General features: G+C 41.2%; 1 protein-coding gene and 2 non-coding genes across 3 annotated transcripts; 2 read left to right on the top strand and 1 right to left on the bottom strand.

Annotated features, from left to right (window-relative positions):
* The first annotated feature begins 1,737 nt into the window (after positions 1-1,737).
* On the top strand, positions 1,738-12,011 carry patl1 (PAT1 homolog 1, processing body mRNA decay factor). The gene is made up of 18 exons (XM_072669958.1): positions 1,738-1,860; positions 3,316-3,421; positions 5,017-5,405; positions 5,641-5,721; positions 5,965-6,165; positions 6,459-6,560; positions 6,717-6,788; positions 7,088-7,299; positions 7,430-7,583; positions 7,762-7,879; positions 8,027-8,124; positions 8,258-8,317; positions 8,411-8,556; positions 8,815-8,974; positions 9,626-9,751; positions 10,621-10,712; positions 10,820-10,969; positions 11,678-12,011. Exons 1-18 carry the CDS (start codon positions 1,846-1,848, stop codon positions 11,697-11,699), a joined length of 2,304 nt encoding a protein of 767 aa, XP_072526059.1. The 5' UTR covers positions 1,738-1,845; the 3' UTR covers positions 11,700-12,011.
* A 999-nt stretch (positions 12,012-13,010) lies between these two features.
* On the bottom strand, positions 13,011-13,083 carry trnak-uuu (transfer RNA lysine (anticodon UUU)). The gene has a single exon. It is a non-coding gene; the product is annotated as a tRNA-Lys (tRNA).
* A 1,435-nt stretch (positions 13,084-14,518) lies between these two features.
* Positions 14,519-14,610, top strand: trnar-ucu (transfer RNA arginine (anticodon UCU)). The gene is given in 2 exon segments: positions 14,519-14,555; positions 14,575-14,610. It is a non-coding gene; the product is annotated as a tRNA-Arg (tRNA).
* The last annotated feature ends 2,679 nt before the right edge of the window (positions 14,611-17,289 follow it).

Raw genomic sequence — 17,289 nt, forward strand, 5'->3', positions numbered from 1 at the left:
TGACCTTAAAAAATGCCTGGATACAAATCAGTTATAGAAAGTGGAGCAATTATATAATCCAGATGTGCAAATGGTCCAAATTTGTTTTAGATTAGTTTATTAGCTCAAAAAGTCTCTTTTATGTATATATATATATATATATATATATATATATATATAGACAAGACCAAGGAAATGGTTGTTGACTTCAGGAAAACAAGACAAGACCACTCTCCGCTCAACATCAACGGCTCCTCTGTTGAGATCGTTAAGAGCACCAAGTTCCTTGGTGTCCACTTAGCGGAGAACCTCACCTGGTCCCTGAAAACCAGCACTACAGCCAAGAAAGCCCAGCAGCGTCTCTACTTCCTCCGGAAGCTGAGAAAGGCCTGTCTCCCTCCACCCATCCTCACCCTCTTCTATAGAGGGACCATAGAGAGCATCCTGAGTCTGTCTGCACTTGTACTGTGTTGCACTTATGTTCTGTATGCACTGTGTCTATGTTGCACCATGGTCCTAGAGGAACGTTGTTTCGTTTCACTGTGCACTCTGTATGTAGTTGAAATGACTATATATATATATATATATATATATATATATATATATATATATATATATCAAATCAAATCAAATCAAATTTTATTTGTCACATACATAGTAATACACAGTATACACAATATATATTGCAGTGAAATGCTTTTTTGACAGTCTGCCGACATCAAAGCTATACAATAAAGATCTAAATTTAAACTTAACTAAACCTTAACTTAATGAAGTAAAGTGCAAAAGTGCAAAAGAAAAATAAAATAAAAATCAAAATAGAATAAGTTACATTTAAGTTAAATTTAAGTTAAAAAATAAAATATAAAAATATGAAAATATATATATATATATATATATGTATGTATGTATACATATGTACATATTTATCTGTATGTGAGTGCATGTGTGAGTTAAAAATAAATATTTTCGTTATTGTCCGTAGTGTCCGTTATTGGCCTTAACCTAAAAAAATCAGCAGTGAAATACCGTCTGCTGTTTGTAGAAGCTTATGAAAATAAAAATGAAAAATTATAAAAAGTGGAGCAATTAAATAATAGGTCCAAATGTGTTGTTTCAGATCAGTTATATATATATATATATACTGTTTAATTTTTACTCTTTAAAAATATTTTTGTGATTAATTTCATTGTGATTCAATAACAGCATCTGGGCTTTTGTGCTGGACTGCTTTTTAATTTATTGTTTTTTCTGACCAAAACAACCTCAAAAACTTTTGCTTCTTTGCTGATAGTTGTTGGATGGCAGCCTTAACCTAAAAAACCAGGGGTAAAACGACTGTCTGCTGTTTGTAGAAGCTTATAAAAAGAATAATGAAACAATAATGACTTAAATTAAAGAAATAAAAGTAGATTAGATTAGATTAGATTAGTATCTTCTCTGCTGGATACAGACCCAACAAGTTCCTTTGCAGTCCTGTAAGCTACACAGTACCTTCCCTGCATACTGTTTTACCTCGCCTTCAGTAGTTTTTGGAAATGTAGCTACTTTTTTTTTTATTTTTCAGGACAATAAACAATCTAATCCAATCTACGTTTTATCCCTTTATTTTATCCTTCAAATCATAATTATTTCATTGTTGTTTTCCCATTATCTTCTACACAGCAGCCTAGGCTCCTCACCTATAAATCAAACCCGGCCTCTCAGCCTGAGGCGCGCTCCCGAGCGACTAGAGAGGGAGAGAGAGAGAAAGAGAGCGAGGCGCGTTCACGAAGAATCGGTTCTGCGCGCGTGATGTCTCGCGCAGCGGTGGCGCTTGGGCAAATCGAGCTAAGCTAGCTAGCTAACGCTTCTGACCGACGCTACATGTTCCGTTTTCAGGTAAACGCGGCTCCAGCTTGTGTGTGTTCGTCTTATCGGGGTGGATTTCTGCGTTAGCGGCGAAGATGAAGGGCTCTGAGTCGTAATGGCTCGCTCTGCCGTTTTAATCAGGTCACGGGCTGCTAGCTAACCGGCTAATGGTAGCTAGCTAGCTAACCGCTAGCCGCTAGCCGAGTTTTGTGTGCGGCCTAACCTGAGCGAGGCTGGGGCAGAGACTGGGACAACTGGGCGGTCTCCAGAGGGGCTGGGGTGTCTAGAATATGTTAAAACAGGGCTGAGAGAGGGAGATAGGTGGGTTTTAGTTTGTAAGGGTAAGATTTAACTAGCTAACGTTAGCTAGCATTAGCTAATTAGGCAGCAGTCCCATCTCCCAGGCAGCTAATGCAGCCTCCTGGACTGAGCACGCTGGTGGGCTTTTGCTCCCTGCCCTTATAGCTAGCCATCTCCATACCTCTTAAACCCAAATTAGTGTGTGCAGTCTTCTTTAAACCTTGCTTGATCATTTGTTTAACCTTTTCAGCAATAGAGAGGAAGACTGAGAGATGACCTCAATGTTATATATATATATATAAAAGAAATGCCTGGATACTTATCAGTTAGAAATGGGAGCAATTATATAATATATAAGGTCCAAATGGGGGGTTTTAGATTAGTCATTAAACCAATATCACAGTTATAGCCAGGGATAAGAGGGGTCTAGCGAAATAGTGGTCTGTAATGGCATCTGGCTTTGTTTATTTATTGATTCTGTGTGTGTGTGTGTGTGTGTGTGTGTGTGTGTGTGTGGATTGATAGATGAGTAGATCACATTATTAGTCCTAGATGGAAAGTCAGATATTGCAGCAGCTTGAATCCAGCTGATCTAGCATTAACAGAGCAGGTCAAATAAAAGTACCGACCCGAGTGGCCCGGGTACCAAGTACATAGAGAGATTAAGGGGCAGTGCCTAATGATTTCATCATGGCATTAAAATATATTAAAAAAAAGATATGTAATGTAGAAGAAACTCTTCTTGTTTTGCTTGAGAGACTTAATTATAAGTGTCCTTAATTTATTACTCCCCCAAATCCACAACATCCTGACCACGTTGGACACTTCTGCTCCCAGTGTCCTCTTTTTAAAAACCAAAATATGGTCACCGTGATGCTGTTGGTTTGCTGCTGCTTTCTCCGTAGTAAATATTCCTACCCAGGTTCAGTATACATGGCAGCAGTAGGTAGGTTGGTCTGGATTGACGCTGCTGCTTCATTTTGGTAACCAGCAATGAAATTGGATACGGTGGGCTTGACCTAGAAAAGCTGCCTAGTACGGACCCCGCTGCTTGGCTGCTTTGACACGCTGCTTCTCTGACGCAGTCACTCCTCGGCTGTTTTCCTGCAGCGATCCGTGTGCTTTCAGGCCTGTTCTTCACGTTCCTAACCACTCCTTCCCTCTTTGTTTTTTGTGTGGCTCCAGTCCTTTGATGATGACTGTACTCTGGAGGAGGAGGAGGAGGGCCTGGTAGAGGAGGAAGATGAAATTGATCAGTTTAATGATGACACTTTCGGTGCCGGGGCAATTGGTAAGTTTGTGCAGTGTTCTTGCACATGTTCATGCAAGTGATGTGTCCAATGTAACATCCTGTAGAGTTAGGACTACTAACATGGGAGCCCCAAGCTAAAACACAAGGTAAACTAATGATGTGGTACCTTGTATTGTTATCACATATGCCCTGTACTGTTTCTGGCCCGACTTTCTAAATGCATATTTTTTGCTGTTTCTGGCCAGGCTAAACCTTTAAAAAGACCACTTTTGGTTTATTTAATAGACAAACCGATCAATACTGGCATGAAGGTATCACAAGATGTCGGTAACAATGTATCCAGTCCACACATGCAAAGAAATCAAGCCATGAATTAGGTTGTGTAGTAATGAGAAATGACACAGGGGGGGAAAAAAGTATTGAACATGTGAAGAAAAAAAAACATGCAAAACACTATGGAAAGTCATGACCCCTGCTGAAATCTTATCAGTATTTAGAAGGCAATCCTGCAACTTTTGCAAAATTAATTAAATATCAGCTGGTTCAGCTGATGGCCTATGAAAGTGTCTCATTACCAAGGTGCCACACATTAAACATCTTATGATAAGTAAAACCAGTGAGCTCTCAAGACCTTCGCAATCTTATTGCTGCAAAACATACTGATTGCATTGGTTAATGAAGGTTCCAGTGAGCACTATTGGGGCCATAATCCGGAAGTGGAAAGAACATCTTACCATAAACCAGCCACAACCAGGTGTTCCATGCAAGATTTCAGACAGAGTGAAAATAATTTAGAAAAGTTGTCCAAAAGCCAAGAACCACCTGTGGAGAGCTAGGATGACCTGGAGCCTAAGCAATGCCCTCAACCGATAGGAAGGACCTCATATCACCCCAAAAACACCATACCAGCAGTGAAGTTTGGAGGTGGGAACATCATGGCCCTGGCACACTTCATATAATTGAAGGAAGGATGAATGGACAAATGTACAGCAACATTCTTGACTTAAAAAAAATCTGCTGCTGTCTGCCAGGATGATAAAGAAGAAACGAGGGTGGGCATTTCAGCAAGATAATGAGCCAAAACAGTCAAGGAAACTCTCAATTGGTTTCAGAGAAAGAGAATCAAGCTGCTACAAGGGCCCAGACAATCACCTGACCTGAATCCAGTTGAAAATCTATGGAAGGAACCAAAGCTCAGAGTTTATAGAAGGAGCCCATGGACTTTTTGTGTGGAAGAATGGGCCAAAATCACATCTAAACAATGCAGACTAGTTACATACAGGAGGTCTCTTGAAGTGGTCATCACTAGCAATATTAAATAAAATTCAGTAAGCGTGTTCGGTACTTTTTTCTGTGTGTCGGTTAATTTTCACACTTAATTTTCATCTATTGTTTTGATTTCTGTGCATGTGTGGACTGGTTAGTATTTTACCGATGTCTTGTGATAATTTCCTGTCAACAGCACCTTTTTATAAATATATTTAAAAATCGGTTATGTGTTCAATACTTATATCACCTACGGCAAGTCTCTCTTATAAACTTATTTTAAGGACCCTTATAGTTCCCTTACCAATTGCATAAGATTAAGCACTATTATTAATATTGAGCAATAATATTAATGCGTTTGTCCACAGACGATGACTGGCAGGAGGAGCATGCCCGGCTGGCAGAGCTGGATGGGCTGCTGGGAGCAGATGATGCCTCATCTGCCTCTGCCCCTCCACTTCCTTCGAAGAGTGCAGGCCTCCCCTCCTCGTTCCCTCCATCCTCGTCTTCCTCAGTTCCTCCTCCTGGTTTGGGGGAAAAGGCTGGCGCCGACCTGGCGGAGTCTCTGACCCGCCTCATCCTGGGTTCCGATCCTGCCATCGCCGGAGTGGGTGCTGCTGAGCCAGATAGATCTGGCCTTACATCTGCGCCTCCTAATCGGGCACTGCCCCCATCATTGGGTGGCATGCCCACCTCTTTGCTTAGCTACCAGCAACAGCAGCATCTGCTGCATAGAGGGGCAACATCGCTGCAGCAGGTGAGCTTGGATTGATGCCTGTTTAAGCTAGAATTGAGCATAGAACGAGTCATTTGAGTTTGTCTGTAGTTCGATCATAAACAGGTAGTGCTTATTTTCTGCGTCTTAAATTGTATATAAAGGTGGAAGGCTAGATTTACATTTGAGTGTAATATATAAATAAGGGTAGTGTAATGTAATGCTGGTGTAAATTTGCGTAACTAACTAATTTGGTTCATGTTACCCTTTTTAACAGATAAACTCTCACAGTATTTGGGAGAACAGTATGGGCTTTGGTCCTGTTAGTGTTGCTCCTGGACTTGTCACTCACATGGAGGTATGGCTGTACATGGTGCTTCTTACAATTTGTAGTTGCTATGTTGCATGATGACTAAGTTTGGTACTAAAGTCGGTACAAATTTTTACCTGGTTTAATTTTGTGACGTGTGAAGTCTTGTGAATAACAAACAGTGTTGAAATTGAGTTTGTTGAGAAATTGAGAATGTTTTGACTTACAAAAATTGCAAGCCCAGATCTTTAAATACCTTTAAATGTACTGACTGCACTTTATCTTTTGTAGGACTCTCCATTGATGTCAATCATCAAAGATGTGGGGCTTCCCAAACGGACACCTCAAGGTAGCAGGGAAGAGGGTCGGGACTTATCTGAAAGGGTACCGCCTCCACGTTCCTCTTCACCTGTAATTGGAAGTCCACCTGTAAGGGCAGTACCTATTGGAACCCCTCCAAAACAACCTATGGGCCATGTGCTGAATCAGCAAGTAAGCCTTAATTTTCAGTGGATAATTAAGTCCCAGCAAAGTGGGATATTAATGTCAATCTGTACTCGTCTAATTTGTGATCCAGTATAGATGCTGTAGCCTAAATAGTGTTAGAACATTGTCTTAAGATTTACTGCTGTGCTTTGTAATAGTTGTCTTGTTCTGAATCGTTTAACAAGGTTAAGGGAACCTGAGCATTTGCTTAGATTTCTTTTTCTTCAGCGTTGTCTAAAGAATTCCTCCTTTCAGCTATTAGAGTTTAGTGTAGATGAGGGTTTGTTCTCTCTTCCCAGATCCACCATCCCACTGCTGTGCATGTGAGAGCTCCTGTGCAGCACCGTTATCCCCATCCCTTCCCTGAGCGCCTCTCCCCCAACACCCTCCTCAACATTGCTGTGAGTGCCTCCAAAGCACCAAGTCTGCTCTGCTTTCTCTCAAGTTTAGCCCTTTTCCCTTTCCATTTGTGTTAAAGTAGTGATGCCTTGTCTTCTGCCTACTTGACAAACTGATTACAATTGAAAGCCTTGTATACCTTTCTTTTCCACATGCAGAACTCTCCACTGTGTCGTCCTCCGTTCCCTGTCCTGTCTCAAATACAGAGGGCTCAGTTGCTCAACTCTCAGGTAAGTAATGAAATGTTTATTGCTTGCATTTCCAGTCACCGTCCACCTTAAATGTAATGCGTCCATTCACTGACCACTGTCCCCCTGCCTTTGTAACTCCACTGCATTGGTGTGCATCTGTAGACTGAAGCTCTGTTTTTGTTGCTGCATAAATGCATTAGTGTCCCTGCTATTTTAAGAGTGGTCCACCATTTTTAAACGTCCAGGCCAGAGTGGTTCCGTGGTCAGATCATCAATGAGGGAAGAAAAAAAAAATCTTATCAGCTACTGATCACACCTTTTGCTGTCTAATCTCCTAGGTTGGTCCTTTCCCAAGAGGTCCTGGTCCGGCTCCCCCAATGTTGGCTGGCGGGGGTGGGGGTTTCAGGCCGTTTTTTGGGCAGCCTCCTCCTAGAGTGGGACCCCATGCACCTCACGCTCCTCCTCCTAACCATGCCCCGCTTCGGCACAACACCACACACCTTCATCCTCAGCACCGCAGGATGCTCACCCAGAGGATGCAGAGCAGAGGGTGTGTATTGTTGTGTAATTAATCAGTATGTTGTGTTTGCACTGTTGTCTGCTGTATTTTATTCTGCCCAGTTAAAGCTACTGGGAAAGTTGTTTTATGTAGTGTGGTGGTGTCTTTTGCTGCCTTTCAGTGATCGAGGTGGCGGTAGAGTGGGAGGAGGGGACAGGAGAAGTAGGGACCCCTATAGTAATCTAATGACTCAGAAGGAGAAGGACTGGGTAGCCCGCATTCAGATGATGCAGCTCCAGAGCACAGACCCCTATCTGGATGACTACTACTACCAGGTACGCACACACATTGCTGTAGTATGTCAGCTTTGCAATACTAACTGCTCAACTTCCACTTTAATTTTAAGTCCACACCTGGAATATGTTGGCTGGTGGGGGATTTATAATTAACCTAAGAGCTTTAACATTGAAATTACTATACATACTAACAGAAATGTTGGTTTTAAACAATTAGAATTATTATGAGAAGATGGAAAAGCGTCCTGAGCGGGACAGAGATAGCAGCAGGAAGGAGCACACCACCAAACTCATTACGCCTCAGGTGGCCAAGCTGGAGCACACCTATCGACCAGGTAGGTCACAGCTTACCCCACACTGCCCACTCAGCACTAGTCCTGTTCCTGAAAAATCTGACATTTCCACTGCAGAAACTCTCTTGTTTTTAAATTTCAACACGTGAATATATCCATTAATGTTTTGTATTTGTATCCGTTGTACAGTCCAGTTTGCAGGTTCTCTAGGTAAACTAACGGTCTCCAGCGTAAACAACCCCAGGAAGATGATAGACGCTGTGGTAACAACTCGTAGTGATGATGAGGTTAGCACTTCTCCTCTCATTTGAATGTGCCAGGTGTGTGCAGCAGGGTGTTCGATCAGGTTTCTGCTGTTCAGCATGCACTTTTTTCTTTGGGCCTAATTTGCTCTTCTTTGGTCTGATTTTTCCTGCATAGGAGAAGAGGGAGAAGCAGGTGTGGAACAAAAGACGGCAGATCCTTTACACTGTGGAAAAGGTGACCGTAAAGTGCCTCAAAAGGTTTTTCTGTATGTAATGCTAAATTTCGGTATAATGAGCCTTACGTTTCGTGTATGTACTCAAAATGCAGATGTACAGTCTGTTGCTGGAGGTGCAGGACTTTGAGAAGAAGTTTCTGCAGACCCCAGAGGAGCAGAGAGAAACTCTTCTGGAGCAGCACAAGACCCACACACTGCAGCTCTACAATTCACTCAGAGAAAAAGAGTGGGATGACCGGTAAGGAGGGTGAGCGCAAGAAGCGGGGAACTGGGTGAAGGATAAAGAACCCTTAGACAAGCTTAATTTAGCTTGGCAATACGACCTGTGAGGAACACTGCCTGTTTGCAAGCTAGCCACAACATTGTAGAGTACATCCACTTTCTTGAATGCAATTTAATCCATATAAACCAGCTATGCTCTTGGAGGTTGTTGCAACTAGAGCAAAAAGTTACCGTTTTAATAATAACAATGTTTCCTGCTTGTGTTTGTGCACAGAGTGAGTGATGAGCAGTGTCTGATGATCATGTCGGTGCGTAAGGGGAAACGCCTTGTCTCGAGGCTTTTGCCTTTCCTCCCTCCACCACAAGCTGCTACCGTCGTCATGGCGATTGCCCGTAACCTTCCAGCCTTGGCCAAGAAGGACAAGCAAGACCAGGTAGCCATTGCCTCAGGGCACTGTGAATAATTTAATGGGATCACCTTTGATCTGTTGTATGATCCTTTTTGTTCTCTTCCCTGGTTTTGAGGCCATGCTGTTGTCTTTGTGCTTTCACTGATTTTAACATGGTTTACAGTTTTTGTGAAGCCTGACCTCTGCTTGCCCAGGGTGCACAACTTTGTTTACCACCAGCGAGCAGCTGCAAATACCTGCTGTTTTGCTGGCTGAATTGAACATTTTAGATAAGCTTTGTGGGCATCTGGAGCAAACTACTCTAGACATTTCTTAGACAGAACCAACCAAGTCACCTATGCTGGCAGACACAAGCATGTAGGCCAGAAAATTAAATCAAATGACTGTGCATTCTGATTCTGACCGAGCTTGGTGCTCGCAAATCATGTTCTTAACAGCATATGAACAAGAGCTGATTTATTTTCCGTTTTCACAGAAAGTGTCTAACTGCTGTGTGAGACTCTTCTATCTGTTGTACTTTACACTTGTGTATGTGTTTAATGACCAACGATTTTCTTTAATTCTACTTCATACATGAAACTCATGACCTTTCCAAACAGCTCTCATAATTACTAAATGTATTCTGGATTAAGAGACTGAAATGGTTTTGACACATTTTCTGTCTTTCTATTGTAGGTCCTTTGCTGGCTGGTGGAGCCGGTTGCAGTTGTAATCCAGTCCATGTCCAGCTCAGATCTCACTGACCTATTGCAAGAGCTGCAGGGAAGCGAGGGCCAATTTCCACGAGTGCTGCAAAACAAGGTAGCTGCAGTGCACAAATTTCAGACTAAAGCAATGGAGCCATGAAAAATCTGCATTTGCTCACAGAGCAGTTAATTAGAACCCCAAATGGATACTAATCCATTTGCTCTATCTATTTTGTTGGGTTCAGGTCCAGTGCTAGTAGCTGTAAGAACAGATCTACTTAACCTGCCAGTTAACAGATACATTTAATCAGATGTGCTTGAGCAGGAAAAGCACATCTATAGAAATCCAGCCCTTTCAGGATTGCAGTTGCCCATTCCTGTTTAAGAAGATGGTAAATACTGACCATGAAGGGATGTACATGGTCTGCAGCAGTACTCAAATAGGCAGTGGCATTTAAGCGATGATAATTGCCGGCCTAAGGTATGCCAAGAAATCATCCCCACACAAATATGCTGCCTCCACCCTCTGTGCCTTAGCAGAGATGCATCTGATCAGGCTGTATTTTTGTAGTCTTTAATAATCCAGTTTTGAGGAGCCTATACCTATTGCAGCCTCGGCTTTCTGTTCTTATCTGAAAAGTGTAACCTGATGTGGTATTTAGCTGTTGGCCTCATATCAGTAAGGCATTTCTGTGAAGAGAATCTCTGATTATTGGATATATTCTTGATAACGCCATTTTGAGTAAACTCCAGAGAATTTTCTGCTGAGATTTTCAGCACGTCAGCAGTTCTAGAAATACTCCAGCCTGCCTGACTCTAGTGGTCTGATCACTGAGCTCCGCCCCTAGTGTTCCCTTTAAAAAATAGATTTAAAAAAGTGCTTATTCAGTGTATTAACAGTAACAACTTCTGCCCTTTTATCTGAAGAAATGTCACAGGTTGGTTTTATTTTTGTATATTAACACATTTTCCACTTCCTCTTAGTTTGGCGTGACGCTACTTTATCTGATTCTGAGCGAGGGCGAAAGAATGCAGAGCTCTGATCCCAACTGTCAACTCATGGATGACAATCGATGGTACCTATTTGGATATTTGAGCATTATTAGCCTGTCCTCCTAATACCCTTCTCTCTTTGCACAATAACTAGTTTTAAACTTGTTCATGTTCTGTCTTCTCAACCCAGGACGGAGTTGGTGTTCTCAGTGACTAGGGAGCTTCTGAAGGTCCCTTCTTCCTCCCTCTCGCCTCCTCTTTTTACCCCTCCCAACCTCCTCTCCCTCTTCTCCCGTTATGTGGACAGGCAGAGACTCGAGTTGTTGCAGGAGAAGCTACAGTGAGTTCTTTCTTCCTTCTCTCAGGCAAAACACTTAAAAGGCCGCCACAGCATGTTTAACCATTCCTAGACTATTCTTTTATCTCTGAGTGTGTATATAGCTTATCGTCAGTACTTAAAGAACACTGACCAACTGCATCTTTCATTACAAGGAGTGTGATTAGTGCTGATTAGCGTAATTGATTAGAATGGGGTATTTAACTCTGCAGATGCTGAGGAAATTAATTATTGTGTGTAGTGAAAATGTCTTTAAATATCAGTTGTTGCCATAAAGCCTAGATGCCTAGATTTGACAGGTTTTCATTTCCATTGCAATATAGTTTACACTCTGCAGACACATTTTAACTTTATTAACATCCTGCAGCAACTAGTTAGGTTCAGATGCTCAGTTATAATGACTGAATAAGTTGTAAACAAATGACCGAAAGCAGGGCTCAATGTAGCTGGTACCTAATGCATTAAAATGTGCCCTTATTGAATTGGGATGTCCCAAAAGGCCAGAGTACACTGATGCTGTACACTGCCACGAAGACAGTGCTCTCTGTGCACTCTGGACTTAATAAATATTAATAAAGAACAAAGTACACCATCCTCTACACAAACTGGTGGTCTGTTGGATGTGGATGAACTATGTGGTCAGAAATATGTACTAGCAGTTATCTGTATGTACTCTCAACTAACAGTTGTCCCTCTCCCTTCTTTTGCTAGGATCACTGCCTTGTCCAGGTAGAAGTTACTTCACACATCAAGTCGCTGTTGATGAGTATGACTGTTTAATGTCTGTGTGGGTGTGTGTGTGCATGTGTGTGCACAAACATTTGTTTGTGTGTTGGAGATGTATGATGATTTTAATCCAGCAGAAGACGGTCACTTTCTTCCCCCACCCCACCCTCTTGTTAGGTGTGTCTGTCTGTGAGTGTGTGCGTGTGTGAGTGTTAGATGGAGGTTGAAACTGAGAGGAAATTAATCTGCATTTTTAAATATCTTGTTAACACTGATGCCTGTGAGATCATGGAATTAAAAGTATTTCTATTGTATAAAACAGACTCTCTGATGTGATGTTTTGTTCCTTATCTAGTAGTATAGTCAGAGAAAACCGAACCCATGCCTCACCGGGCAACTTCATGATTATCTCATGAACTATACAGGCAGGTTGCTCACATGAGGAGGCTTTTTTACTTTAATGGAAGAGCATAAAGATCACTCAACACCAGCAGTTCTGTAATGACATCTGAACTCTTGTTTACAATGTAGTGAATCCAGATTTTTGTAGATATAAAGAGTGGTGGAGAGTAAAAGGAAGAACATATTGGGCAGAACTAATGATGAGATTTGACTATGCTGAGGAAGATGAGAAGGGTTACTAAGGAGGATGAGAACTGGTGAAGGGCAGGGGTATTGAGGGTCCTGAGGAGCAGAACTGATAAGTGAGGTGCAGGAATGCTAAGCAAGGTAAGAACTAATGAGGAGTTGATGGTTTTCATAGGTAGCTGGTTTGGGCAGCATGAGTTGAGGTAGATGAGCAAGGGTACTGAGAAGACTGAGCAGATGTTTGATAGATATCCAGTGGTGGGCAGCTGGAGTATTAAGAAAGATGAGGAGCAGAACTGTGAGGGGTGGGAAGGGAAGTGCCAAGGCAGGTGAAAGCTGAGGTATTGATTAATGACTGCTGTAAAAACAACTAGGTGACTCATTTGATTATTAAATTCTGAATATTGATGGCTCACAATCAACCAATCAGTTATTGAAGGGAATTAGTAACTTATGGACTAATGATGGGATGGATATATATATTAGATCATTGTAATTATTTAATTTATTTCTGATTGTTCTTTGCAATATTCTTAATTTCCATAGTATACCCTTTGGAAAGTGCACTACATTACTTTAAGTTATGGTTGATTTAAAGCCATATCAGAGATTTTTATTTATTTAATGTTTATTTGGTGTTTTATCAATATAAGAGTTTAAGAATCGAATCTGATACCTTCTAATTTTTACAAAAATAAAAATGAAAGTGCAAAGGAAACACAAAACGTTTCGCCCGAACAGGGACTTGAACCCTGGACCCTCAGATTAAAAGTCTGATGCTCTACCGACTGAGCTATCCGGGCTCTAGGCCTGTACGAGTGGCACAATACTGTAAAGAATAACAGGAAAGAGTACAGATGATGTTTTTCTCAGACACTAGATATTTCATTCCTTTTGAAACCTTATCGACTAACATGTAAAAAAAAAAAAAAAACAACTGTAAAAATACTCGTGTTACTTTAACCTGAAAACAACGAGGCCGAAGTTTGATGCAGTACCAATACTTCGCCGGTAGATGGCAACCATGTCAACTCACATAAACCAACTGTAAGGATTTACAAGACCCCTAACATTTCAGTCAAGTCGAGTGGCCCACCCAAGGTGATAAAATGAGTAAAAGCATATTTTCTCAATATAGAAAGCTCACATTCAACTCCTATTTAATATTACTGGCTTTAAATCACCAGAAAGTCAGTTCATGGCCCCTTTCTGCAGTCAGACAAGGGGTGGGGGTTACTTCTGCAGAAGCTGGCTGTGTTGACCATGTGACTGGTGTCTAGTGCTACAGCACATTCAACATGCTGTTTGGTAATGTTGACATACACTGATCAGCCATACTGTTAGTACCACCTGTCTAATACTGAGTAAGTCCTCGTTGTGCCACCACAACAGATCGGACCATTTAAGGCAAGGCCTCCGCAAGGCCTCCGCAAGACCCCTGAAGGCGTCCAGTGGTATCTCAAACCGAGATGTTAGCAGCAGATCCTTCAAGTCCTGTAAGTTGTGAGGTGAGCCCTTCATGGATCACATCAATGAGCCTTAGGTGCCTTATGACCCTGTCAACCAGTTGTCCGTCCGTCCTTCCTTGGAGCACTTTTGGTAGGTACTGACCACTGCACACCAGAAAAACCCCACAAGACCCACCTGATTAGTTTTTTTTTTTTTATTATTTTTTTTAGATGTTCTGACCCTGTCGTCTAGCCGTCACAGTCTGGCCTTTGTCAGAGCGGCTCAGATCCTTTTTGCTTGCCCATTTTTCCTGCTTTCAGTACAACCCTTGCTGCCTAATATATCCACCCCTGGACAGATGCCACTGTAGAGGATGCTGATGAGTGTTCTTCACTTTAGCTGGTTTTAATGTTATGGCTAATTGGTGTCTGACTTCAGCCAGTAAACAGAAAGCAATAGTGCCTTTTCTTAAAATGAATACTTTTGATGGTCAGTTGGATCTTGTCCCATTATTTGCTTTTTGCCATTATCACCACTTGATTTTTCAAGAGACGGAAACTCTGCCCTCTACTGGTGAAACCATGCTACTGCGTCAGCGTTTTAAGGTGGACAGGAAAAGTCAAATAAAAGAAGGGTCATCTATATTAGTTTGGGTGGACAAACACTGAGAGGCTGTTTAACTGAGATTTGTAGCCACTTGGTTCATATAAGTGAGATTTGAGGCTTAACTTTATGTACTTTCACTCTAGGCGCATTTCATAGGTGCAATTATTCCGCTGAGCAACAGGTGGCTCCGTGGCGCAATGGATAGCGCATTGGACTTCTAGTCAAGCACTTGAGATGTGATTCAAAGGTTGTGGGTTCGAGTCCCACCGGAGTCGCACTTTTTATTTTTTGCTTTTTACTCATTATTTCAAATATAAACAAGTTTATGTTACAAACTTCATAGAAATGATGGAAGGTGTTGATGTTAAGGTGATAATGTTTAGGCTGATTGATGTCTGGAACAAAACAGTGCTATTTCTTAAAATTATTACTTCTGATGGTTGGATCTTGTCCCATCAGGATCATCAGACTCTGCAACATCCCTTGTTTTCAAGACTGATCCCAAAGGAACCTGCACCGTATCCGCACACAACTGCACACAAACAGAGGTTCGTTGTTGGATGGTGAGTATAAATAATATATATATATATATATATATATATATATATATATATATATATATATATATATATATATATATATATATATGTATATATATATATATATGTACATATATGTATATATATATACATACACACACACAGACACGCACTATTTCATCTCTGTATATATATATTTGTATATTTGTATTTTGTATTTTTTTTGCTTATTTCTATATTTTCATATTTTTATATTTTATTCTTTAACTTAAATGTAACTTATTCTATTTTTATTTTCTTCATTTTTATTCTATTTTTCTTTTGCACTTTTGCACTTTACTTCATTAAGTAAAGGTTTAGTTAAGTTTAAATGTAGATTTTTATTGTATAGCTTGATGTCGGCAGACTGTCAAAAAAGCATTTCACTGCAAGTTATACTGTGTATGACTATGTATGTGACAAATAAAATTTGATTTGATTTGATTTGAAATAATACTAGACTCCCCTGAAGAGAGTTTTAGAGCTGTTTTATTAATTAATTAACTGATAATTCAGTTTTATGTTTTACTCAGTAAATTAAAACAATACACTTATTATAATACACTTATTGGCCAGAAAAGGAGCCTTTGTATTCAAATGTTTACACTGTGTATAGTCATCTGTATATTTGTATACTGTATGTAAATATATGTATGTAAATGTATTTTACATAAAATTTACATAAAAGCAGCAGCAGTTGCTGTTGCTATTGAAATGGGCAGCATGAGGTGGTGTAAGTGACAGTAATATCAGCATACAGAAAAAAAATTATATATATATATATATATATGTGTGCGTGTGTGTGTGTGTGTGTGTGTGTGTAAAAGTAAAAGTTTTTATTATTCTTATTATATTTTTTTATTATTTATTTTTTAATAGCAGCAATATTATAACCCTACTAAAAATATAATGAAAGTGAGAGTCCCATAGGAGTGAAAATATGATAACAGTGTCAGGTTATGAACTACAGCCCAGCACATGTAGCGGTACTGTTTCCATTGAGCTGCACAGTTCGGTCAGCAGAAGGTCAGTTCTGTCCCGACAGTAGGAGACTCACTGCAGATCTTTATTGCAGTGGTAAGAACGATCTCACATGGTGCTCTGACACCAAATGTGCTTCTCCGGTGCCCCCGGGCTGAGTGCAGGGGATATGAGGTGGCAGAACATGTGAAACCTCAGACCACGAGTCTTGGTGTGGTGTTCGACTCTGACTTTACATTTGACAGGCAAATACACTCAGTTATCAAAGGTAGTTTCCACAATGTAATCATTTCTTACTCCTCTGGACATTGGAGAAGACTATACGTGCCCTCGTTGCATCTCGCCTGGTCTGCTGTAATGAACTGTACACTGGTGTCAATAATGCTGCATTGGCACGGTTACAGTTAGTTGGACAGCAGCTCTATGATTGCTAGCACGCACTGATTTTACCCTCAGGGTTCGTTTATTTATTTTTAAGGCCCTTAATGAAGCTGCACCCTCCTATATCTCAGAAGTACTAATACCGCAGTCTTCTTCCAGGTCTCTGAGACCTTTAAACCAGTTAGTCCCGGCTGAATCTCAAAGGAGGGCATCCTTTTGCAGGTACAGTGGCAAGACAAATCACAGTAAAACAGTCAGTTCTTGAGGGTGATGTGTTAAAAGCAGGGAAAATGGGAGGCATAAGAATCTGAGACACTCTGACGAGGACCAGATTGTGGCGGCTAGACGACTGGGGGAGAACATCTCTAAAAAGACACATCAGGCATATTCATTCAATAACACACAGGGAAGCCTAACATATATTAATAAAGGCTTTACTACAACTGTATTTGTCTGGGATGCCAAGAAAGGACAACTGGGGTCATGGTCACCTAAGGCTCACCTCTTACCAACTTACAGGCCTTTAAGGATCTGTCGGTAACTCCTTGGTTGGAGATACCACAGGGCGTCTTCAGAGGCCTTGTGAAGGCATCGACAGGCAGGTGTTGTGGTTTTTTTTCTGGTAAGTATGGAGGTGATCAGTACTTATATCTATACAGATCTATAGGGGCAGTGGTTAGAGTGGTTAGAGCGCCGGGCTATCGATAACAGGGTTGTGGGTTCGATTCCCGGGCTCGGCAAGCTGCCACTGTTGGGCCCTCATTTGAGCAAGGCCCTTTACTCTCTCTGCTCCCTGGGTGCTGGAGTTGTGTGTGTGTTCACTACCACAGATGGTACAGTGACACATACGTGCACCTTTACCTCTCAAATATTGTCCCGGATGTGATCCATGGAGGCCCCACCTCACAACATACTTGGAGCCTCTCTCTCTCTCTCTCTCTCTCTCTCTCTTTTTTTTCCTCTCTCTCTCTCTCTCTTTTTTTTCTCTCTCTCTCTCTCTCTTTTTTTTCTCTA

This window comes from Salminus brasiliensis, chromosome 24 (assembly GCF_030463535.1).
Source record: "Salminus brasiliensis chromosome 24, fSalBra1.hap2, whole genome shotgun sequence".
In the NCBI taxonomy this organism is placed as follows: domain Eukaryota; kingdom Metazoa; phylum Chordata; class Actinopteri; order Characiformes; family Bryconidae; genus Salminus; species Salminus brasiliensis.